This window comes from Schistocerca nitens, chromosome 4 (assembly GCF_023898315.1).
Source record: "Schistocerca nitens isolate TAMUIC-IGC-003100 chromosome 4, iqSchNite1.1, whole genome shotgun sequence".
Classification (NCBI taxonomy): domain Eukaryota; kingdom Metazoa; phylum Arthropoda; class Insecta; order Orthoptera; family Acrididae; genus Schistocerca; species Schistocerca nitens.
Genome location: NC_064617.1, coordinates 986,927,328 through 986,953,273, shown reverse-complemented (window position 1 = coordinate 986,953,273; position 25,946 = coordinate 986,927,328). Strand labels below are relative to the sequence as shown.

General features: G+C 42.0%; 1 protein-coding gene across 1 annotated transcript in view; it reads left to right on the top strand.

Moving 5' to 3' along the window:
- The window catches only part of LOC126253699 (dedicator of cytokinesis protein 1), a 443,179-nt gene that overhangs the window by 140,340 nt on the left and 276,893 nt on the right, over positions 1-25,946 (top strand). Inside the window, exon 15 of the mRNA XM_049955225.1 lies at positions 2,017-2,196. Within this exon, the coding sequence (XP_049811182.1) occupies positions 2,017-2,196 (180 nt within the window). The remainder of the gene's footprint in view (positions 1-2,016; positions 2,197-25,946) is intronic.

The window sequence follows — 25,946 nt, the reverse complement described above, 5'->3', positions numbered from 1 at the left end:
GAAAAATAATTTATGGAATACCCTCTTTGAGTTTTATCCTGAAAAAAATTTACTTTTTATTTTTCCTTCCTTGTATATAGACACTGTCTTAGACTAACTAGCTAGTGTTTCCCGAATCAACCTACTGTTGACCTTTTCTAAAAATTAAACAAGTTCCGCAGCTAATTTTAGCGTATTTGTTACAAGCTAAAGAAAAACTTTCCTACTTCAGTTATTAGTGTCTCACTATACATAAATATCCCAAAGAGACTTGGTCCAGTAAGTAGTGGATACACAAAGCAGCCTGTTCTTTAAGTAGAAGATAATGCTATTCTGTGCTTCCTACAGTTCCAAAATATCTACTTGCAGGTAAATCAGCGGAACGTTAACCATAGCATCTATTTCATCATCAACATAGAACCTAGTCATCAAGCAGTGAAAACAATTTACCACCACAATACCAGAAAAACAGCTCCCATTCTCACTGGACACTGTGCTGCTTACAGCAGCTACTAATTCTAGATAACTATTGATACAAATTCCAGTCAAACAATTTCTCCATTAACTTATCTTCTAATCTGTTTGAGGTATACTTTACTTAGTGATCGACTAATGATCACTGTTTTTCCCCAACATAGTATTCATTTACACAGATAATCACAGTGATATTGATAAGTAGGTAACAAGAAGTAGGTCTCTTCAGAACTTAGGAAAACTGAATCTGAAAATCGCATAATTGGTACTGAAGTAATATAGTTGGCAAAAAAAGCTTCCCAACAGTTTTTGCTTGAGTATGAAGTGCAAAAAAGCAAAGGAAAACATTATTTGCACTGAAACTTCCTGGCAGATTAAATTGTGTGCTAGATTGAGACTCGAACTCAGGACCTTTGCCTTTCGCGGGCAAGTGCTCTACCATCTGAGCTAACCAAGCACGACTCATGACCCGTCCTTACAGCTTCAATTCTGCAAGTACCTCATCTCCTACCTCTTCTAGGAGTGCTAGTTCTGCAAGGTTCGTAGAAGAGCTTCTGTGAAGTTTGGGAGGTAGGAGACGAGACGAGGTACTGGCAGAAGTGAAGCTGTGAGGATGGGTTGTGAGTCGTGCTAAGGTAGCTCAGATGGTAGAGCACTTGCCTGCGAAAGGCAAAGGTCCCGAGTTCGAGTCTCGGTCCGACACACAGTTTTAATCTGCCAGGAAGTTTCATATCAGCGCACACTCTGCTGCAGAGTGAAAATCTCATTCTGGATTATTTGCACTTGTCAACAGTGACTGGTTATCTGTAGTGGCTGTCTGTTGTGATTTTACAGTACCAGCTTTTTTTCGGACACACTATGAGCTGCTTCCTCTGTTGTAAACGTCTATAATATTGCAATAAAATGTTCATATTAATTCACAGTGTCTTAAAAAGCCACAATTCACATTATCTGTACCTAAGGTGGTGCTACACCTTTTTAATGTGCTGCATTATATTAATTTTGTCTGTCACACAATGACCTGACTTTGAATTTTTATGGTGTAATTATCCTAATTGAAAGTACATTTCTATGTTTCACAAACTAGGGAAATTCATATTTATGGTTCCCAGATTTTGATAACATTAAACATTATTTCAAGAACTTGCACAACACTGAATCCTCTTCCAACATAGTTTCATGTTTGTGTGCATCCTTGCTGAAGAGACGCATCTCGGCTGAGAATTTTTGTTGTGTATGTCTGGACACACATTGTAAATATATTTCTTATTGACTTTAATGTCATTGTGTTGATGTTTACCCCATTTACAGATGTACTCGGCCCTTTAGGTGTGGATGTGTTAATCAGTGTACCACATTTCTCCTTCATCCTTCACTGTTCCTCCTTGCTCCTGTCAAGAAAACTTTAGACCACTGCAGTTATCTTTTATTGTTGATATTTATAGTAAGTGCACACAAAACTTAAATAAATCTTTGATGAGAAAAATAAGGTATTTATGCAGGAAGAAGATCTCACTAAATGCAGTTCCACTTGGTTATGAATTTGTGTTTGTTTTTATTCAGGTTGAATGAAGGAAAAGGCCAAGCAGAATTTGAAACTTGTCTGCAACAGTTGTTGCAAAGCATAACCAGCTTAATGTGTTACAATACGGACAGCACACTGCTGGTTCAAGGTGCCTGCTTAAAGTATCTTCCGTCCACAATACCAGATATTCTTGAAGTTTTCAGCGCAACACAACTCAGGTACAGCATATGTGAATGTTATCAGTCTCTCTCTCTCTCTTTCTGTGTGTGTGTGTGTGTGTGTGTGTGTGTGTGTGTGTGTGTGTGTGTGAATATTATCGATCTCTCATGTGTTTGTGAAAGTATGTCATTAATAATAATTGTAGTTGAGATACAACTATGTGTATTTTCTAATGTTATGTTGGCTTTTCATACACCAGCAGTGGAAACATAGAACTTAAACAGGGCAATGCCCAACCTGAAATGTCTGAAGGGGCTCTTGAGCCTTAGAACAACAGTCCCAGTAAATTAAAGTAAATGGGTTGGGTTGATTTGGGGGAAGAGACCAAACAACAAGGTCATCGGTCTCATCGGATTAGAGAAGGATGGCGAAGGAAGTCGGCCGTGCCCTGTCAAAGGAACCATCCCGGTGTTTGCCTGAAGTGATTTTAGGAAAATCACGGAAAACCTAATTCGGGATGGTCGGACGCGGGATTGAACAGTCGTACTCCTGAATGCGAGTCCAGTGTGCTGACCACTGTACCACCTCACTCGGTAAAGTAAATGGGGAAGGGAAGACACTGTGTAGACAAGTGTCACAGACGTCAGACAAGTCGATAAATAACTCGGAGCTCAACTTGGGAGTTTTCCGCAGTCCATCTGGCCGCCATCATCAGGTGAGAAAAGATAAGTCCCTCTTGCTGATAACTGACGAGTGACAGTATCTTTATATGCAGTGAAAATATGAAAGCACATGCGCTGAGGTAATGTGCTTTCATATTTTTGCTGCATATAAAGGTTCTGTCATTCACGGTTTGAATCAGTCATTGACGAGAATGGCGTAGCTTCTCTCACCTGGTGATAGCAACCGTGTGGACTGCGGAAGTATTGTGTGCAGATGACTGTTTGATCCCGCTGAAAACCCAACAAGAATTTCATCTGTTAATATGCCAGGAAAATGTACACAGTCAGCACATCATCTTTATGCTACACTATGTCATGTAGTTTGTGGTAGCCTCCATCAGTAATGCTGAAATTTAATATGGTGTTGGCCCACCCTTTACTATCATATAGGAAACAGTGGACCTAGGGATATTTAGGAGTGTGGAAATCTAGCGTACAGATGTATGACACAAGTGACACCCACTCACCTGACCACATTCAAGAACCGTGAGTTCTGCAGAGTGCCCCATTCTGCTCTCTCATGATGTCTAATGACTACTGAGGTTGCTGATATGGAGTACCTGGCAGTAGATGGCAGCACAATGCACCTAATATGAAAAATATATGTTTTTGAGGGTGTCTTGATAGTTTTGATCACATAGTGTTTAGCATGATGGACTTGGAGTTAGGAGTAGAATGATTTCCAATGTTGAATCTAAATCTTACATTCTTGTGCCATTGCTTGAAACCATAAATTAAGAAATGATTAAAAAAAAATCCAACAATCTACGTGTTATTTGATTTTTAGTCACATAGTGTGTAGAAACTTTATTTTTCTGATAGGTTCCTGGTGGAGATGATTTATTATTCACCTCTCTAAAAGTCTGGATGATGGGGTTTGCAGTGGTGATTAAAAGAAGCATAATAGCAACCTCTCCAGGTGTTTCACTTTTATGTATTAAAATTCTGCTGAAATTCCTGTTAATGGGAAATAATAATTCATATGACTTGCTTTCATTACCTTTTCACAGCTTTCACAGTATTCACTGATTCCATTTGAGAGTATTGCTGACAAGGGGGTGTATGCCTGTAGCTTTAGAACTTCAGGATAGCTAAACACATGCTACTTCCATTCTATTGTGATGCATATATTACTGACAAATCTGCACATATCACTTCACTAACAGGCTACCATCTCGACAAATCATCGATGTTAAAGTTGAGACTCACGTGACCATTTGTTCTTTCAGTTCCTATTAAGGTACTTCAGTGTCCTTCGTCAGAGACACACAGCCTTTCAGCTAACAGCCTGCCCATGGTGCCCATGATAGTCACTTTAATATTTTTAATGTATATTGTGTACATTGTGGCTCTTGTTACTCGTGCCTCATGTGTTGAGTAATTTAGGAACTTGCATTTCCAGCAGATATATGTTTGATCAATGAGACATAACCAAAGCACTTATGAACAGCTGATAATTTTTCTGGACAATTATTCTCTGTTTCTGTTTGCATCTCCTTACAAATTTTGCTTTGTAGTATGGGCAGCAACATTTCCCTTATGTACAGAAATATGTCTTGGGGTCAGGAAAATAACATGTAACCTCAACTGCTATCATTAGGAACAATGCTGTTCATCATGCTACAGCTGTAGAAATGGCCTAATGACAACAGTATTTTTAATTAGCAACATCTAACAGTGTCCACAATCTTTATGTCTCAGAACTATTGAGCTGCTGTAGACTACAGGTTCTGTAGTGTTATAGCACGCACCATAAAATAGTCTGTGTTTAGTGTAGGAATGCAGCTCACCTTGGTAGTAAAATCTGTCTGCATTGAGTGATGGTGCTAATCCATTACATTCCAGTGTAGCATCTAAGGCCCAAGAAAAGTAAAGGTCCTCGTCTATACATTTAATAAAATTTATGCTTTAATTTATGAAGGGAAGCAATTATGGATACCATTATCAGATTGGTAAAGTATCCTATGAAACGTGTGTACCATAGTATTGCCACCACAATCTGTTCAGGAAAAAGACTTGTTAGGCTTGCCAAATAGGTCTTAAGAAGTATAGAATCCATCTGTCATTACCTCTATGGGTTCAGAAAATATCCCTCTGCTGTGCATACTTAAACATTCTAGAGATGGCTGCAGAAGAGGCATTTCTACTAAAAGTATCCCCTTCTAGGGGGCTATCTTTAATCCGATTAGAACTTGCCCCAACATGGAAGTACATTACATTAAGCCAGTTACATAAATTGGTTTTTGCAGGGCATCTACTGATTTCTTTTGAGATCTCTTCTTACAGAGTGCTTCGTTTGTTGCTGAGTGGTAGATGGATTTACAGACAAAGGGATTATATCAAGTATTGCAGTATTTTCAGCTTCAGCCAGTAACTCCACACTAACACATGCCCTTCACTGCCTCTTTTCAGTTGAAGAGTTTTCTCCATTCTGATCATCTTCCAGTCTCACAACAATATCTTTTCAACAGCAAATTACAGTAAATCACCGGAGAAGTGGACAGGGTATACACAATTTAAATTTTCATGTAATGAAAATATTTTGCATTATTTTAACTGTTTGGATCACTATTTTATTCTTTCTCACCTAAAAATGAGAGCAACCATTTTCAGTTTGAAATATACTACCATGTTGTTTTATCCATGTTAGATCTTTTGTAAACTTTGCGGCTGTTAATTGTAGTTAGTGAATAATGCAACCAGCCACAAATACTTTTTAAAATGTTTTATTTTAGTGCCAAAACCAGTTTTGTACTACCACCTTCAGATGGCAAATATTATCAGTTAGGTAGATGTTTTCATCAGCAGCACGTGGACTGCTCCTGCACTGCACAAGGATATATGAAAATTTAGTGCCACTTTATAAATTGTTTCTTCTTCTTCTTTCAAATGGGCCAGCTAAGGACCACAATATTCAACTTTTCAGCCTGGTGAGGGACTTGATGTTTGCCCGGTAATCCCGCATTCTCTGGCTATGTTTCTCCTTTCTCTCCTTTGTCCACAGGGCGCCGGTCTTTTTACAGGGGATCTGTCCTGAAACCTCTTTTCTTTTAGTATCCTTCTGAGAAGTGCTTGGTTTCTAATCTCACTTTCAGTTAAGTTCAGTTGCTGGATATCTTTCTTGACTTCTATCAGCCTTGGTGTCACAGTCTTCCTGTTCTTCCAGTAGTTGAGAAGTCTATTGGTTAGTGTTGTTTGGTCCATCCTTCTGTATGTCTGTTTCATTGTTTCATTAATAAAAGCACACTAAAGTGGTTGCATTTACTTAGGTATAATGTGAAAGAGTTCTATTCACCTACATAAGTTCCAGTAGATGGTGGTTTGTTTTGTTCTGGTGTAAGAAACTAGTACACCTGCCTTTTATGGTGTAGGGCCCCCACGAGCACGCAGAAGTGCCGCAACACGACGTGGCATGGACTCGACTAATGTCTGAAATAGTGTTGGAGGGAATTGACACCTTAAACCTTACAGGGCTGTCCACAAATCTGTAAGAGTATGATGGGGTGGAGTTCTTTTCTGAACAGCGTGTTGCAAGGCATCCCAGATATGCTCAATAATGTTCCTGTCTGGGGAGTTTGGTGGCCAGTGGAAGTGTTTAAACTCAGAAGTGTGTTCCTGGAGCCAATCTGTAGAAATTCTGGACATGTGGGGTGTTGCATTGTCCTGTTGGAATTGTCCAAGTCTGTCGGAATGTTAATTGGACATGAAGGGATGCAGGTGATCAGACAGGATGCATATGTCCCTGTCACCTGTCAGACTTGTAACTATATGTGTCTTTTGTCCCCTATTACTCCAACTGCACATGCCCCACATAATTATAGAGCCTCCACCAGCTTGAACAGTCTCCTGCTGACATGCAGGATCCCTGGATTCACGAGGTTATCTCCATACACCTACACATCCATCCGCTCGATAGAATTTGTAATGAGACTCATCCGACCAGGCAACATGTTGCCAATCATTGACAGTCCAATGTTGGTGTTTTTTTTTGTGACAGGCCCAGGCAAGGTGTAAAGCTTTGTGTCATGAAGTCATTAAGGGTACACGAGTGGGTCTTTGGCTCTGCATGCCTATGTTGATGATGTTTCATTGAATGGTTTGCATGCTGACACTTGTTGATGGCCCAGCATTGAAATCTGCAGCAATTTGCAGTAGTGTTGCACTTCTGTCACGTTGAACAATTCTCTTCACCCATCGTCAGTCCCATTCTTGCAGGATATTTTTCTGGCCACTGCAATGTGGTAGATGTAATTTTTTACCGGATTTGGGATATTCACAGTATACTCACGAAATGGCCATGGGGGCAAAAACCCCACTTCATTGCTACGTCGGAAATGCTGTGTCCCATCGCTCATGCGCCGACTATAACACCACGTTCAAACTCACCTTAATCTCGATAACCTGCCGCTGTAGCAGCAGTAACCGATCTAACAACTGCACCACACACTGATTGTCTTACACAGGCATTGCTGACCGCAGCACCGTATTCTTCCTATTTACACACTTCATAATATTCTTATGTTTTTGTTTATAATCCAGAGAATGTCCATTAAGCAAAGATACATACATAGATTCATTTTCTATTGAGCAAGGATGTAAAAAAGCAAAGATGATATGTGGGATGCACAGAATGAAACATATTACTAACACAAAAATGTTTCCACTCTTAAGAGTGAAGCTATTATCAAAGGACTGTAGGGGAAATTTTGATGAAATAACCTGTCTCTCAACAACTTCTTTGCCTCTACTCTTCCACCTCGACTGACATCTCTGCCCAAACTCTTTGTCTTTAAATATGTCTGCTTGTGTCTGTATGTGTGGATGGATATGTGTGTGTGTGCGAGTGTATACCTGTCCTTTTTTCCCCCTAAGGTAAGTCTTTCCGCTCCCGGGATTGGAATGACTCCTTACCCTCCCCCTTAAAACCCACATCCTTTCGTCTTTCCCTCTCCTTCCCTCTTTCCTGATGAGGCAACAGTTTGTTGCGAAAGCTTGAATTTTGTGTGTATATTTGTGTTTGTTTGTGTGTCTATCGACCTGCCAGCGCTTTTGTTTGGTAAGTCTCATCATCTTTCTTTTTATATATATATATATATATATATATATATATACATTTGATTATCATTACATTTTACAAGTTACTTGAGGTAAATACAAAATTAAAAAGGTGGAGGTTGGGATGAGAGCAACGCGTTTTCACCATGGCAGTTTTTATTTTTACAATTTTATACTGACATAATAAACAGTTTTATTTTTTTGTGCAGGGTTCTGACTTTTAGGAGTCCAATTCGTGCTTTGTTTCTTGTGACCAGCCCAAGGCAAGTATTTAGAAATTGTTTATTGGCTAGCTCCAGCTGCTCATTTAGAAGCCACTGGTGCGAACTGTGGTTGTGATTATATGTATTGATCTCCTGTGAGAGGTCCAGCTTCTTGCCACCGTTAGTGGCGAGTGCCGCATCCTGGTGCTAGTGTGTGTGAGAGCCTTGAGCTGTACCGTTCACACAGTTGTTCTGTGTCTTGTAATCTGTGGGTGGACTCGGAGAGGTTTATTTTTGATATTGTTCAAAGATTTATGAATACAGCCATATTTGTGTTACTCAGATCGGTTTCATGTGTTACTACACAAATGGTGAAAAGTTTGGAACGGTTTCCGCTTATGCAATCTTTAAGTGCTGTTTCGTCAAGTTGGCCACTATTGATGCCTCACTACCAGCCCTAATTGAACAGCTTATTTCAGCCGTGACGATCTTGTCGGCTTCCGTCGACAGAGAGGGTACCGTTCCATCAGTTCGTCCACCTAGTTTTCCTCTATATGATGATTCACCTGAGGATTGCGAAGCTTACAAATAAAGTCTCATGCACCATTTTTTGGTTTACGGTGTGACAGACTCGAATTTGTGCGAGGCCTTCTTTCTCTCGTGGATTCCACCTGAGGTGTATCAATTAAGGTGTCAGCTTGCCCCTTCAAAAGAACCGGCAGCTCTTACTTTTGATCATGTGTGCAGTTTATTGTCCGTCACAAACAAATGCGTGTCATAGTGGCACGAGTTAAATTCTAATGATGCTGCAAGAAACCAAATCAGTCATACAGGGCCTGGGCAGCCCAACTTCACAGCCTTACCCGTAAGTGTCAATTTGTTGCTGATCCCCATAATGACTTTTACGTAGGTTCCATAGTGCACGACTCAATTATCCAGATAAGGAAGTGCGCCAGAAGGCTTTACTCTTGTGAAAATCCCCTGTTGGCAAAAATTTCGCAAATAGCACAATCTCTCGAAGTTTCCCAGGCAGCAGTTGACCAAATTGAAGTCTGGGGTGAAGCGGCAGTAGTGCCACAAGATGTGCCCTCTAGGATGACAGACAGTTTGCTTGAGGAAGCAGCAGTGGTGGTGGTGAACATGTGGACCAAATGCCAAGCTGATCAATGCCGGTCAAAACATCTGCAACCACCACGGCACCGGTGTCGGCATTCTCTGTTTCGATCTTGTTCTTTCTGTTTTGTCCGGCAGGAACGTTTCTGTGCCCTAAGTACTGGGCTACTTGTTATGCTTTCAGGAAGAAAAGCCACCTTGTCTTCATGTGTCGTATGGTTGTGGACATGTACATAAACTGTATGACTCCAACACTTGTGACTTCTCCCAAGTTGTTTATAGAGTTAAGTGTTTTTCGCCTAGTGGCTATAGGTCAACAAAGGTGGTGCAGTCATGTTATTGAATTCTCAAATCGACGTTAATTTAGGCACACCACTGTTGACACTGGTCACATAGAAGTTGGTCCATTATAATAAACAGAGCATTGTCCTGTTGGAACAAGTTATGGCATCTGTCTCTTAAAAGTCAGTGGTTCATTCCATTTTTTGATGGTTGCTGATGTCGGTGTTGAGAACTTGCTAGGATGGACGCATCTCAGCATTTGGATTTTCTGTCACATAAACAATTCACCTTGTGCGCAATCAGATACTACATTCTCGATTGGAAATGCTGTGCGAGGTGTTTTCTGACTCGTTTTCTGAAGGTGGATGGTGTGTTACAGATTTTCTGCTCATATTTCTTTGAAATCCACTCCTCGGCCTCATTTTTGATGGGTGTGTCCTATTCCTGTCACCCTGAAAGATCAAGTGAAAACAGAATCGGGCAGACTTCAGTCTTTGGGGTTGGTGCAACCTGTTACGGTTTGTGAATGGTTGTAGTTTGGAAGCCATCAGGGAAACTTTGCTTCTGTCCTGACTCCAGTACTACTGTCAGCGTGCAGTCGATTGTGGATACACATCCTCCCTCGTGCCAGAAGAAACTGTTGGCAAAAATATCAGGTGGCCAGTACTTTTCTGAAATTGATTTTTGTAAAGCTTATCCTCAGATTCCTGCGGACGAAGAATCTCGGCAAGTTCTGGTTTTGGATACTCCTATTGGGGTCCAACAATATTTGTACCTTCCTTTTAGTGTGGTTAGCACCCCTGCTATTTTCTAATGATTTTTAGAGCCACTGACTATGCCTGCTTTGGGTTGCTTAATTATTTGTGTGATATTGTTGTCAAGGGCCCCTCCATGTCTGATCTCTTGAAAAATTTATGCCTTTTGTTTTCTGTCTTACAATCCGCAGGCTTATGGTGTAACCTCACAAAATCTCAGTTTTCTCATCTTTCTATTGTTTATTTGGGATTTGAGGTTAGGCAGAATGTGGTGTGCCCTCTGCCAGACTGCATCTCCACTGTTACATCTGTGCCACTGCCTCCCTACCCCTCCCCCATTCACGAAGACACTTCAGGCTTTCCTAGGGAAGATATCCTACTACCATGAATTCCTGCCGGAGGTGGCCACATTTTCCCATCAGTTACATACCTTTTTGCTGGAGCCCGCATTGTGAATGTGCTTTTCGAATGTTGACATCCAAACTACTCTCGGCCCCTTGTTTAGCTACGTTCTGTTTGAACCAGCCCCTAGTCGAGGTGACTGATGCCTCACAGCATGGCCTCGGTGCAGTCCTACTGCACTGATATGCCACTGGCTGAACGACCTGTTCCTTTCACCTCTAAATCTCTTACTCAGTCCCAGCAGCGTTACTCTCAGGTGGAAAAAGAGGCTCTTGCCATAGCCTAGGCTCTCTGGAAATTTCACGTTCTTTCATGTAGATCCAAGTTTCACCTCATTACTGACCATAAACTCTTGGTTTCCGTGTTTAATCCTCAAACTACCTTGTCTGACAGTGCAGCACTCCACCTACAGTGCTGGGCACTGTTCTTGTCTCGTTAAAATTACGAAATCCAATTTCGACCGTTTGATTGTGAAGAATTGCTTTGTTTCCATCTTGTAATTGAAATGCGAGCCGTGGTCGAGGGTTTCCCAATTACGAGCTCGTGCGTAGTAGCTGCCATTGCTGCCGACTGTGTTCTTTGCCAGATGGTCCAGTTTGTTCAACGTGGCTGGCCAGATAAACAAACAGGTCGGGCTTTGGATCCCGTGCAAAATTGTTTTACCTTACGGTATCGCCTCTCTGTTTTCGACAGTGTTTCACTGTTGTTCACAAGAGACCTCTCTCCCAGAGTGAACACTCCCGATGTGTTACTGTCCGAGGTTTTATGCCTTCTCGACAGAGCCATTGGGGAGTTTTGCACACTAAACTTTTAGCTAGTTGACATGGTTTTTGGCCAGGGTTTTTTGATGCAGTTGTGTGTTTTGTCATGGCTTGTGAGCAGTGTGCCCAACAACAGGCAGCTCCCAGGGTGTCCTTGGCCTAATCTGTGCTAGCCACTGGAATGCATCCATGTAGACTTCTGCTTTGATACCTATTGGCTCTCGGTTGTGGATAAATTCTCTCACTTTCCCCTGTGTGCGTCGACTTCGGCCGATGTTAGAATTCGTACACTTTCGAGGCTTGTTTTTATTGGGCATTTGCCTCTTACCTTAGTTTCCGATTATGGGCCACAGTTCATTTCCCACACTTTTCAACTGTTTTGTTCCCATCATGGCATTTGTCATGTTATGGCTCTGCCATTCCACCCTCAATGACATGGCGAGGTGGAATGACTAGTGCATACATTGAAGTCCCAAATGAAAAGTTTTTTGTGGATTCTCCACCAAACGACGCCCTTCTCCTATTTCTGAGCACCTATCACTTCACGCCTATGGGGGATCGGAGACCGGCCGAGTTGCTTCACAACTGGCAGCCGGGCGCACGTCCCCAACTTCTGTGGCCTGCACCGCACTTGCCGCAGTCGGGTTCATCTGGCCACTTTGCTCCGGAATCACCAGTGTGGGCACGAGGGTTCGGTCACCGGCCCACGTGGATACCGGCCACTGTTGTCTGCTGCCGGGGATGCCGTCTTTGTGATACCTATATGGCCTCGAGGCTGCTTTGCACCACTTCGATCAGTTGTGCCCCCGCTTGCTGCTGGAAGCTACTGGTTCACAGGTGCAGCCCCTGTGACTGCAGCACGCCCCTCCACCTGCCGCCTCAAGCCTGTTGTCACCTGCTACGGAGGTGCCACCATCTCTTCGGCTGCCTCTTCCACGTGTGGTGCCCAGAGATTTGAACTTCCCAGTGCCGGCCCCCGGTCTGTCTTCGGCCTTCGGTCCGTTGCCGCAGCCTCCCGTTCCGGCCGAGCCGCCGCCACCGGCCCCCTCGTCATCGTTGCCTCTGCCGTTGTCGCCGTCGGGTTCGGCCCCATTTTCTCCGCACTGGGACCTGCCTGCTGATGACTGCGCAGAGATGGTGATGGCATCCTGTCTCCAGTGCTGTCATCAAGCGCTGAGCAGGCCTTCGACTCTGCTGGACAATCTGTTGCAGACTTGCACACATATATACGTGTATGGCAGCACTGATGGTCCTTCTATATGTTCATCCAGTTGTGCTATTCATACCTGTTGTTCTGTGTCTTGTAAAGCGTGGATTCAGGAGAGTCATATTTCTGTTGTTATTCAGAGGTTTATGACTACAGCCATGTACGTGTTACTCGGATTGGTTTCATGTGTTACTTGGGTACTACAGTATATAATGTCTGTAAGTTATCATTAATGTTAGAAAACACGTGTCCATATTGATTCATGTTAATGGCTATTGCAGATTTTGATAAATTTTTAAATCTAAAGGCATTCATTTGTTCACAGTATTTTATACTGAAGCTTTTGTCGGTCTGTCCAAGATAAAAGCCGAGGCAATTGTTACAAACAGTCTTGTAAATTCTTGATTTTTCAAGGCCTACACTGTTGTTTTTGGCATTACATTGCACACTGTTAATGGTACAGAAATTATTTGAGCTTCTGTCCTTTGGAAAAGATTGGCAACTCAATACGAGATTATGCTGAGGAAGATTACGCATGTAAATAATTCCCTTTCTGCTTGTGGTTATGAATTTACTGCAGGTGATTTACTAGCTTTAATTTTATACAGGTTGCGGCAGAACCGAGTAAGCAGTTACTATCGATTACCGGTGGGGCTGTGGTGGGGGTAGGCAGTTGCACGTGGTCTGCCTCTGTTCAGTTGTTGACCCCTTTTCAGTAGCCGACACGGTCTGGACTGGTGCACATCTCGGTTTTGCTGTTTGCGCATATTATGAAAACAACAGATCTGTCATTGCTACACGACGAGCTTTTCGACAACACTTCAACATTTCATGCAACAATGCCATTCCTAATGCAAACACAGTTCGGTCCTGGGTTCGGCAATTGGAGGAAACTGGTAGCACACTAAGAATAGATACACATGGCCGACGCAGATCCATCAGAATGCCAGAAAATGTGCAGTGGGTGAGAACAGCAGTTCAACAGTCGCCACAATGTTCTGCTTGACAATATGATGTTGCATTGGAGATTTCAGACCCCAGTTTGAGAAGGATTCTGCAATATCATTTGAAGTTCCATCCTTTCAAAATAATGCTCGCTCAAGAATTACACCCAGCAAACTACGCCAACCGTCAAAATCTGTGTGAGCAAATGCTTGCTCAGATCCCTCCGCATGGAGCTTTCTTTATTAGTGACAAGGCACATTTTCATCTTAGTGGGTGTGTGGGTAAGCAAAACTTTAGCTACTGGACTGAAAATAACCATTGAATTATTCATGAAAGACCGCAGCATTCTCCTAAAGTGACAGTGTGGTGTGCCCTATCACAATTTGGTGTGGCAGGCCCTTACTTTTTTGAGGAGGAAGGACTGGCCGTGACAGTGAATTCCACACATTATGTTTCAATGTTGCAAAATTTTCTGTAACCCAGAACGGATGAGATTGTTGAAGAACATGGACTGGGGGACTTGTGGTTCAGGATGGAGCTACTGCTCACATATCTCGAATTTCACTTGATGTTTTGGGAGAAATGTTTCTGGGACGCCTCATCTTTTTGAGGGGTGATGTCGGGTCTCCTGCGCAGTCACCAAATTTGAGCATTTGTGACTACTTTCTTTGGGGATATCTGAAGGAAAAGGTTTTCAAAAGTCGCCCTCACAACCTACCAGAGTTAAAAGAGTGGATTATTGACGAAGTGAATGCCATACCCCATGTGTGTGTGCAAGAGCTGCTCGAGACTTCAGGGATCATCTACAACAATGTATTCATACTAACGGCTGCCATCTTGAGGACATTATTTTCAAAACTAAATGAATGTACAGTGGTATATTGTACTAATTTAGAAAATAGAAACATTTTTTCTTCATACATCCAGATTTACTTTTTATTGCTCCTTAAAACTGCTCAGTCGGTTCTGCCGCACCTCGTATATAGGCAGTCAATTACTTGTGGCCGATAGCCATTGTTTTTGGCTTCAATTTTGCTGGTATTGATTTCTTTCTCCTTGGCAGAAAAGAACTATCTGCTTACATTCCCATGCTAGGCACAATCTAATACCAAGTTTCCAATCTTTTCTGAAGAACGGGAATTAAAATAAGTTTCTGCACCAGTTACACTATGCGTTGTAGCATCTAAGCCGTCACTGCAGGCCTTGAAAAATCGGGAATTAATAATTTGTGACCAGTGCCCCAGCTTTTCTCTTGGATGGACTGGCAGAAGCTTCAGTATAAGATATTGTGAACACGAGTGCCTTTAGATTAAAAAATTTAAATAAATTCACGTGAATCAGTGTGGACACTGTTTCTAATATTAATGACTACTTACAGATGTTAACATACCGCTAACAAAGGCAAGAAAATGGACCTCTTAGAGCAATTGTATATTCACGTCCTCAGTTCACACCAGTGCATTCTAAATGAGCAGCTGGAGCTAGCCAATAAACAATTTCTAAACACTTACCTTGGGCTGGTCATAAGAAATTAAGCACAAATTGCACACCTAACAGCCAGAACTCTGCACAAAAAAATAATTCTGTTTATGATATCAGGTTAAAATGAAAAGGTGCACATATTACCAAAAAATTCACCATGGAAAATTAGAAGCTGGCCTACTGGCATGACACAAAAAATATTTTCACATCAACTGCAACTCTAGTGTTTGTTCTTCAGACTGAAATGGAGTAACAATATTTATTTATTTATTTAACCTGATCAGATTAGGGCCATCAGGCCCTCTCTTACATCGGACCAGTGTTTCACACATCAGAGTTACATCATGAAAATAGTTTAAATAAAATTAGATTACTCTAGTCACAGTATGAATAAAGAGTAATGACTAAGACCTAATAAGTACTGGCAGTATTTTTACAACAGGTGCTATACATACAAATTATGATAAAAGCAATAATAGTAACAGTAAAAAAAAATCAAATAATAATGATAAACATGAGAAAAATTGGTAATAGTTCTGAAGATTTGTGCAGATGTACATTAATATCTTGGTGTGTAAAGTAGATGTTTACTAGTATAGCGAGTTTTGGGGAAGGGAGATTTAAGGAGGGGGAAAGAGGGAAGTAATGAGGTGAAGTGCATTCATGTACAGAGCAAGGCATTACTGTTGCATAAGTAGATAAGTCATTAACTATTTTTTGAAGCCATAACGAGGGAGGCTATTCCAGAGTCGGGTTCCCGCTACTGTAAAGGACTTGTAGAAGGTGACTGAGCGATGCAGTGGAACGGAGAGGATTTTATTATGATGGGAACGTGTGTTTCTGTCATGTTGTTCTGACATGAGCGTTAAGGACGAGGAGAGATATGAGGGACAGTGTACATTTATAAGGCAGTGAATGAGACAGAGTGTATGGAAATCTCTGCGTTTGTCTGCACGCAGCCAGGACAGTTTTGCATATGCTGGTGAAATGTGATCAAAAAGTCGAACGTCACAGATATATCGGACGCAAGCATTCCTGACCAGTTCCAGACGTCAGGAATTTTCCTGAGAGAGGCCTTGTAGGATAATATCGCTGTAGTTAATGATTGGGAGTATAAGCGTTTGTACTAATTTCTTTTTCAGATCGAAAGGAAAGAGTTTTTTATATTTTGTAGGACATGAAGGGATGCTGATGCTTTTTTGCACACTACAGTTACGTGCTCTGTCCCATTTAGATTTTCATCTATTGTTACTCCCAAACTCTTTGCTGATGGACAGAAGTTAATATTTGTTCCATTTAGGATAAGAGATGGTACGGATTCCCGATGTTTTGGGCTAATGAGCTTAGAGTGACCAACAAGTACCGCTTGGGTTTTAGATGGGTTTAGTTTTAGTCCTGTGTCCTGTGTCCATTTTGGTAGTGCATCGAGATCAGTATTGAAATTTTCAATAGCTTTCTTAAGATTGCTTGGTTTCGCACTTAGATACAACTGAAGGTCATCAGCATACATATGATATTTGCAATAAGTTTGAACCGATGACACATCATTGACATACAGAGAGAAGAGTATGGGACCTAGTACTGAGCCTTGGGGAACGCCTGACACTACCTGCCGCCATTGTGATTTTATATTCCCAGACAGGACGCGTTGCTGACGAGACGTCATGTATGAGCAAAACCATTGCACTACACTTGGTGAGAAATTTAGACCGCTAAGTTTGGCTAGTAAGATGTCGAAGTCGACAGTATCAAATGCTTTGCTGAAATCTAAGAAGCAAATGATAGTCGCTTCTTGTCTGTCCATGGCAAGTTTCAGGTCATCTGTCACCTTTATCAGTGCGGATGTTGTGTTTCGATGTTTACGGAAACCTGATTGGTATTTGTCTAGTAGGTTGTTAGTAGTTTGGTAGTTGGTGAGCTGGTCATGGACTATATATTCTAATGCTTTTGATAGTGCAGGAAGAAGGCAGATGGGGTGGTAGTCAGAAGGTGCTGTGGCGATGTCCTTTTTAAGCAGAGGCTTAATTTGTCCCAGTTTCCAGGCCTCAGGGAAAACACTTGTGATTAATGAATCACTGAAAATGTCTGTTATAGAGGGCAGTAGTTGATCAATAATAAGTTTTACCATCTGGATAGTGGTGCCATCATGTCCAGTAGATGCTGATCTAATCCGCATTATGGCTTTCTTGATAGTATTGCAAGTGAGTGCCGTAGATAGAATTTTTCTTTGCTACAGTCGTTCATCCCCATGAAGTAATCAATGATTCTCCGTTTTTTTTTTGCGGGTAATGTGAAGAATCGGTTTAGTTCTTCAGCTGAGACCATGGGTTTTCTGCAACTTTTAATTTGCCTAAACCGAGACTACGGATATTTTTCCACAGTCTGGTCTACATCTATTGTCAGCTAATGTACGGGCATGCCTGAGCTTAGCGTTTCTCACCGCTTGACTGACTTCGTTTTGCTTCTGCTTGTATACAGTGTGATTTTCAGGTGTAGGGTGTATCTTGTATGCTCGATGTGCAGCGTCTCTGAGATTCATGAGCTGTTTTAGTTCATCAGTCAGCTAAGGTGCAGGTTTCCTTTTTACTTTTCTGGTCTTTATTGGAGCGTATTTGTCATATAGTCGGGTAATTTTGTTGGTGAAATCTTGGAGTTTTTCATTTATGTCCATGAGGGGAGTATAGGTCATCCCCCAAACTATGTCCATGAGGGGAGTATAGGTCATCCCCCAAACTATGTCCATGAGGGGAGTATAGGTCATCCCCCAAACTATGTCTTGTGCCTCAGTTTCGAGTTCAGGCAAATCTATGCGTTTGAAGTATCTGTATGTAGACAGTTTTTGTTTCTTTCTAGGACATTCTAGTGAATACGTCATGAAAATGATGTCATGGGTAGACATGCCAGGCGCAGATATTTGAGAGGTGTGGATTATTCTGTTTGGAGATTTCGTTGCGAATATATCTATGAAAGTGTGACTGGTAGTCGTGTGATGAGTAGGTGCCAGCTGAAGTAGCATAATATTTGAGGAAGAAAGCATTCTCTTAAATTTCCCAGTGGAAGGACTATTGCGCAGAAAATTAATGTTAGTGTCACCTGCTATAATTACATGTTCATATGACAATTCGAGACTAGAGAGGGCAGTTTCGAAGCAGGTGAACCCGCCTACTTTAGGAGGTTTGTAAAGGACACATGTTAAGCACCTTCTGTTAAAGGATTTGATATCTATGAATATATATTCCTCTTGTTTATCTACATTGTTGTGGGATGTGTTTGGTACAGTAGGTGACAAATCAGAGCGTATGTACGCCCCCAGTCCGCCTCCTCGTCTCTTGCATCTGTCGTGCCTGAGAAAGATATAGCCATCTAGGTTTACGGAAGTTGTAGGTAGGAATACTTGGTTTCAGCCAAGTCTCTCACAAAAGTATTATGTGTATATCAGTAGACTGAAATATATATTTGAACTCGTCGAAGTGAGCTGGCAGAGATTGGACATTTGCATGCGCAAAATGCAGCTTGGTGCGTTTGGGTGTTGATTGCCCAAGGAGACTGCCGACAGATGTTTGCGGGTCATGGTTAGCGGTGGCAAGAGGGTCTGGCATGAGGAATGCGGAAGGCGTGTGAAGGAGAGGGGGGTGAGGGAGTGTCCTCCCAGTTCTGAGCAGTGAGAGCGGTTGAGAGGGGGAGGGGGTGGGTCCCCGGGGAGGCGACGGGAACTGCGGCCAAGGTCAGCGAGGTCTGCAACGGTTCTGGAAGTAGCTGTGGGCTGGCAGGGGAAGGAATTTCACTAAACACTACGGTAGTAATCTGCACGTAACTGTAGAGTGTGATATTAATTGCACTTATGAGGATAACAACTAAAGTATGATGGTGGGTTGCTAATTAAAGATGGGGATGAGACTACCTTATGTAATAGTTAACAACATTACATGAGAAAACAATTAGAGATGAAAATGTGGAGAAACGAAAAGTTGATAATACAAATAATAACAAAATTACATTAGAAAACAATTAGAGATAAAAAATAGTTATGTGGAGAAACGAAAAATTTGATAATACATTAGTTAAGTTATGGTTGACAGTGTATACAATATAAACGTACAGGTTAGTGCCAGCAAGATTAGACACGATTTAGCTTCTAACGCACAGGCTTTTGAGTTCATTAACACTGCAAATTGTTCTCTTTCCTTTTTCGGTCTTAACCATTATCCTGCCGTCATTTGTCCATACGTTCTGTAGCCCAAATTTCGAAATTGCTCTCTTCAAAATGTTTAGTCTTTCAGATGTTAGATCCTCGCGTACTGTCAGACCCGACTTCGCGAGATTCTTCTTTGCTCTGAAGATTTCAGATCTTTTCCTATAGGACGCAAATTTCACTATTATAGGTCTCGGTTTTGCAGAACCTGGTGACCTACGACCCATTCTATGACTTATGTCAATGTCACTCAGTGTCACCTGCACGCCTAACTTTTCTTGGACAAGGTTTATGACTAGTTCATCTGTGTTCTCTCTGCTGCTCTCTGGAATGCCGAGCAGTCTGAGATTATTGCGTCTCCGATATTGTTCGAGCTCGTCCGTCTTCTCGATCAATTTCTGTTCGAGCAGTCGCGCTTTCTCTTCACTTGCTTTTAACGATGTGTCCAGTGCACGGGTCTCGCTCGCATTCGCCTCCAGAGTTTTCTGTATTTTGTCCGTCACTGCTGCAGTGACAGTGTCAGTGATGGTTTGAACAACGAGCCCGAGCGCCTCCTTAGCCTGCAGCGCGGCACTCACCTCACCTCGGCCTTCACGAGTGCGGTGATGTCAGCGGTGCCGGGCGGAGCGGCCGCAGCTCCCGGTGTGGACTCCGCGCCTGCGCTGTCTCCGGCCTGGCCCTCGGCTGCACTGCGCGTTGTTTGGCGATTTTTCCATTTTAAGTGCGATTCCGTGTAATTGGTGCTCAGTATGTGATGTAAAATACGACACTTGGCAGTAGGTATACGGCTTTAGTATATGTAGACTAGCCTAACTGCTTTAAGCACCTCCAGATTTCACGTAAACTTGAGAGCCGAGCTAACTCACGTCACTCACTCGCCGCCATGTTGTATACAATATTGCTAGTGTTTGGAAATCAATCATTGTATACGAGGTTACAGTGTAACCATCTTACATTGTTGACATTTCATTTAGGTAGTGACCATTATTCTGCTCACAATTCAGATATTTTACATGGCAGGACAGCCACAGTTTTTCTCTAAATAAGGAATAAAATTAGTGGTAAACTGAAAGGGAGACAACAACAACAAACTAGAGAATTCAGGATATTTATGATTCAAATTTCAAATTTGCAGTTGACTGTATTGCAAAGAGTGTGGATTGATAAAGAAATTGTAAAAAAATGTGTTTTGGGTGAACCATATGTGTGTTATTTTATTTTTTATTTTAAATGTCTCCTTCCATAGGACCAAATTGAGGAGCAAATTTCCAAGGTATTGGAACATGTCAGTACAAGAAATTACAACATAAAAGTAATAACAGACAAAATAAAATGTTTACGATCCCAATAAAAGACAAGCCATAAGTTTATGTAAACACAATCAACAATATAACACTGGAATCGGCTTAATTTTTCAAGGAACTCCTCGACAGAATGGAATGAGTGACCCGTGAGGAAACTCTTCAGCTTCAGTTTGAAAGTGTGTGGATTACTGCTAAGATATTTGAATTCTTGTGGTAGCTTGTTGAAAATGGATGCAGCAGTATACTGGACAGTTTCTGCACAAGGGTCAAGGAAGTCCAATCCAAATGCAGGTTTGGTTTCTGCCTGGTATTAACGGAGTCAAAGCTGCAAATTATTGGGAATAAGCTGATATTGTTAACAAGAAATGATGATAAAGAATTTGTATATTGAGGGCCAATGTCAGAATACCCAGACTAGTGAACAAAGATCGACAAGGGATTTGCAAACTTGTGGCACTTATTGCCCAAACCACCCATTTCTGAGCCAAAAATATCCTTTGAGGATGGGAAGAGTTACTCCAAAATGTAATACCATACGCCATAAGCAAATAAAAATAAGCAAAGTAGATTACTTCTCGTGTTGAACTGTCACTTACTTCAGATACCATTCAAATAGAAAAGGGGCAGCATTAAGTCATTGAACAAGTTCCTAAATGTGAGCTTCTCATGACAGTTTACTATGTATCTGAACACCAAGAAATTTGAACTGTTCAGTTAGACTGATCATATGCCCATTCTGTGAAACTGAAATGTCAGGGTTTTGTTGAATTGTGTGTTAGAAGCTGTAAAAACTGAGTAATTAGAAAATGTCAAAACTTAATCTTACTGTGGTTTAGTGTTAATTTATTTTCTACAAGCCATGAACTTATGTCATGAACTGCATTATTTGCAACAGTGCGAATGTTACGCACCACATCCTTTACTACCAAGCTAGTGTCATCAGCAAACAGAAATATTTTAGAGTCACCCATAATACTAGAGAGCATGTCATTTATATAAATAAGAAACAGGAGTGGCCCCAACACTGATCCATGGAGCACCCCACACTTGATCGTACGCCACTCAGACCCCACATCACAGCTATTCTCAACATTGTCAATAATGACCTTTTGCTGTCTGTTGCTAAAGTAAGAGGCGAACCATTTGTGAGCTACTCCCCATATTCCATAATGGTCCAACTTCTGGAGCAATATTTTGTGATCAACACAACCGAACACCTTAGTTAAATCGAAAAATGCCTTACGTTGAAAACCTTTTGTTTAACTCCTCCAGTACCTCACAGAGAGAACAGAATATAGCATTTTTAGTTGTTGAATGACTTCTAAAGTTGAGCTGTATATTAGATACCAAATCGTGTGATATAAAATGATCAACTATCCTTAAATACACAGCATTTTCAATAACTTTAGAAAAACTGGAGGTTGTCGCTTCGTTAGTCGCTGTCCTCACCCATCCAGCCCCTTCGCTGCTCCCATTCCAGCACTACACAACTGTCATTCCACCACCACACCCAGTCTTTTTTTATTTATTTTATTATATATTTTTTATTTCTTTCTTTCTATTTCTCTCCTTATCCGCAACTTCCCTCCCTCCTTTCCCCTTCCCCCCTCCCCCCTCCCCCCCTCCCCCCTCCCCCCTCCCCACCTCCCCCTTCACTGCCCCCCCCTCCCCCCCACCTCTCCCCCGCCCGCCACCCAACCTACAGCAGTTCCCTGTCAGCCATTCCCACCATACTATCATACTATCGCTCCCCCTCCCCACCCCAGCCTCCTCCTTTCCCCCACCCAGTCGCCATTCCCATCATGCACTGGTGCTGCTGCTCGCTTTGTGGTTTAGGCGAATAAACAGAATGTTTAAGCCTTGTGAATATGCTGGAAGCTGACAACATTACATATCCAATGAAGGGCATGGCAGCCGGCAGGAGTGGCCGAGCAGTTATAGGCACTACAGTCTGGAGCCGTGTGACCGCTACGGTCACAGGTTCGAATCCTGCCTCGCGCATGGATGTGTGTGATTTTCTTAGGTTACTTAGATTTAAGTAGTTCTAAGTTCTAGGCGACTGATGACCTCAGAAGTTGAGTCCCATAGCACTCAGAGCCATTTGAAGGGCATGGCAGAGTGCAGCTATGAACCACTCCTTTTAAAGGGTATCATTACGACAGAGTAACACATAACATGATGCCAGAACATCAAGGCGACAAACCAGAAAAGAGTATGGCCAAAGATGTTTGATAGGCTAATATATTTTTTACCGATGACAGTCTTTTAAAAGCATCATCAAGACCTTACGTCAGTAATAAAGCAAATAGTAAGAGAATATAATATAACTGGATACATAAAAAGGTCTGCTCAGCAGTTAGAGGCAGGAGAACATACATATAAAGATATCTAAATTTGAGGCTTTCAGAGCCATTGGCTCCTTCTTGTGGCAGAAGGGTTGAAGGGAAAGGAAGAGGGGTGAAGCAGGAGGAGCCTGAAAACAGCTTTTGAGAATCTAAATACCTACCTGTGTACACTATCTAAATGGGTGCAGGATGTATGGTTAAAGCTCAACTCTTCCAAAACCAAAATGATACTCATTGGTCGTTCTAGTCGCATTGGCCCGAAGTATTGGGAATCCTTACCACTTTAACTCAAAATGGGACAAATATCTCCCCTTCACCAAAGGGTCTAGGAGCAATCGAAACAGTGGAAAATCCAGGATGGAATGTAACAAGACTATGAAAAGTATAGTCCCTACTCACCATACAGCAGAGATGCTGAGTCACAGATACACACAGTAAAATGACTTATCACAAAATAAGCTTTCAGCCTACAAGGCCTTTGTCAAAAATAGATCTCACACACACACACACACACACACACACACACACACACACATGCAACTTACACATACATGACTACAGTCTCTGGCAGCTGAAGCCAGACTACGAACAGTAGCACATGATCGGAGAGGCAATGGGGTGGGGTAAGAAAGAGGCTGTAATAACAGTAACAATATTTTGAAAATTTAAACTGGACTGAGCACACAATTGCAATGTGCAAGAAGGTTTCAGCATCTTTCCATGCCCTACAAAAATATAAAAAGCCCTTCTCTCTTGACCTGAAAAGCATACTTGTAAAACACTTATACCATCAATTATTGATTACTGTGATGTTATCTTGCAAGGCGTTTCTCAGGAAAGCTCACAGCACCTGGAATTGGTTATGAAAGTCTGTGTTGATTATACGTGTGATGTTTGAATCTTTGATCGTATTTCAGCATTACATACACAGCTATCCTGGTTGTGTGCATACAAGTGCAGAGATTTCCATACCCTCTGTCTTCTCTACTGTCTTATCAGTATGCACCATCCCCTCTCTCTCTCTCCTCAGTCATAAGGCTCTTGTCCGAACAACATTGCAGAAATGGCCATTACCACCAGAGCAAAAATCTTTCGGTCCCACTCCATCATTCAGCTACTTTCTCGAAGTCCTCCTAAGTAGCAGGAACCTCAGTCTATGCACTTGTTACCCTTATACATTCTTCTTTCCTACTTGATTCTCCTCATTTCCCAGTGTTCTTAATTGTTGCAGTCTCTTTAAATTTCCGTACCACAGCTATTACTTCACCAGGAAACATCTATTTTGTACACCTATAAATTCTTTTTGTATCTACCGTTATCATTAAGATTATTACTACTGCTACTACTATTATCACTGTTAGTGGCTTCAGCAGCGTAGTATTAAAATTGTTATTTCTTAGGGAACAATGATTAAAAAAGTACTGTATATGTGATACCCGGTCCAATGTAAGAGACGGGCTGATGAACCTGATCAGATCAGGTAAAAAAAAATAATGAACTTATTAAGAGGTATAATCTTATGTTGAAGCTGTAACACAATAGGACAAGTACTATAGTTATTAGAAGCCGTGTACTATAGTCTCGAGGCAGCGTAATTTGCCACCTGCAAATATTCAGATTATATTTATAGCAAATGAAACTATGTGGCTCCAGAGAACTTTCAAAGTCTCAAAGATCTGTGATGGATATGTGCAGACTGAAGCAAAGAATGAAAATTTGCGCCGAGACCGGGATTTGAATGTGGGTGTCCTGCTCACTAGGCAGATACACTAACCACTGTCCCACCCACATACAGTGGCTTTGCACAACTGCATGGGCAACTCTAGAATGCCTCCCTCCTCAGTCCAATTCCAGTTCACAGCTCAGCAAACTTGGCATTCCTCCTAAACTCGAACAGCATTGCTGAGGCTCTCCAACTGTATTGGAATAGCAGCTCAGCTTCAAATGAAACAGGGGAAACCTGTCTGAAACCCAGGTATAGGTGCTTTAATCAGATGAAACTGTACGGACCTAGAGACAATCTCAAACAACTGTGATATATAGATGCAGACTGAAGCGAAGAACAAAAATTTGTACCAAGACCGGGATTCAAACCGGGTCTCCAGCTCACTAGACAGATGCACTAACCGCTACTTCGTCCCGGTGCCGAGGCGTTGCACATCTGCATGGACTACGCTAGTACTCCTCCCCCTTTAAGCCGAATTCTCATCCACACTCTAGCCCACTTTGTGTTCCTCCTAAACTTGAACAGCATTGCATTGAGGAAGAGGCTGGGATAAAGATAATTGAAACTTGAAAAGTTATCTGGAACAGTGTCATTTAATTTGATTAACGCACTTACGTCTGTATTGAGGCAGGATGCCCCGTTTCGTGTGATGCTTAGGTGCTGTTCCAGTAGAGTTGGAGAGCCTCTGCAATGCTGTTGGAGTTTAGAGGGATTACCGAGTGGGCTGAGGCACGAGTGGGAATTTGGAATTTGAATTGAAGAGGGAGGTTTGCCAGGATAGTCCGCGCTGTCGTGCAAAGCCGTTGCCAGGGTGGTGTAGAGTTTAGCGCATTTGCGTAGTGAGCAGGAGGCCCAGGTTTGAAACTTGGCCTTGGTAGAAATCATAATTTGAGAACAACAGTCATATCCATACCTACAACACAAGAGGGAAAAGTGAACTTCATTACCCTATGTTAGAGCTGTCAGTGGCTCTGAAAGGAGTTCATTATGCAGGAACAAAAATTTTTGATCATTTGCCCAGTGGCATGAAATGTGTGACAGGTAATTTAAAATCATTTCTCCTGAACAACTCCTTCTATTCCATTGATGAATTTTTATGGTAGTCAGTAATCAATGATAATAATTTTCTTCTTCTTCTTCTTCTTCTTCTTCTTCTTCTTAGCATTTGTCCCGTGTGCTGGCGGGGTCTGCTTTTTTGGCTCGTTGCGATCTTGAGCCTGATCAGGGTGAAGGCCTGAGATCTTGAGGTCTTCACGCATGGTATCAAGCTATCACTGCCTTGGATGTCCTGCTGGACGTTTCCTGTTTCCATTTA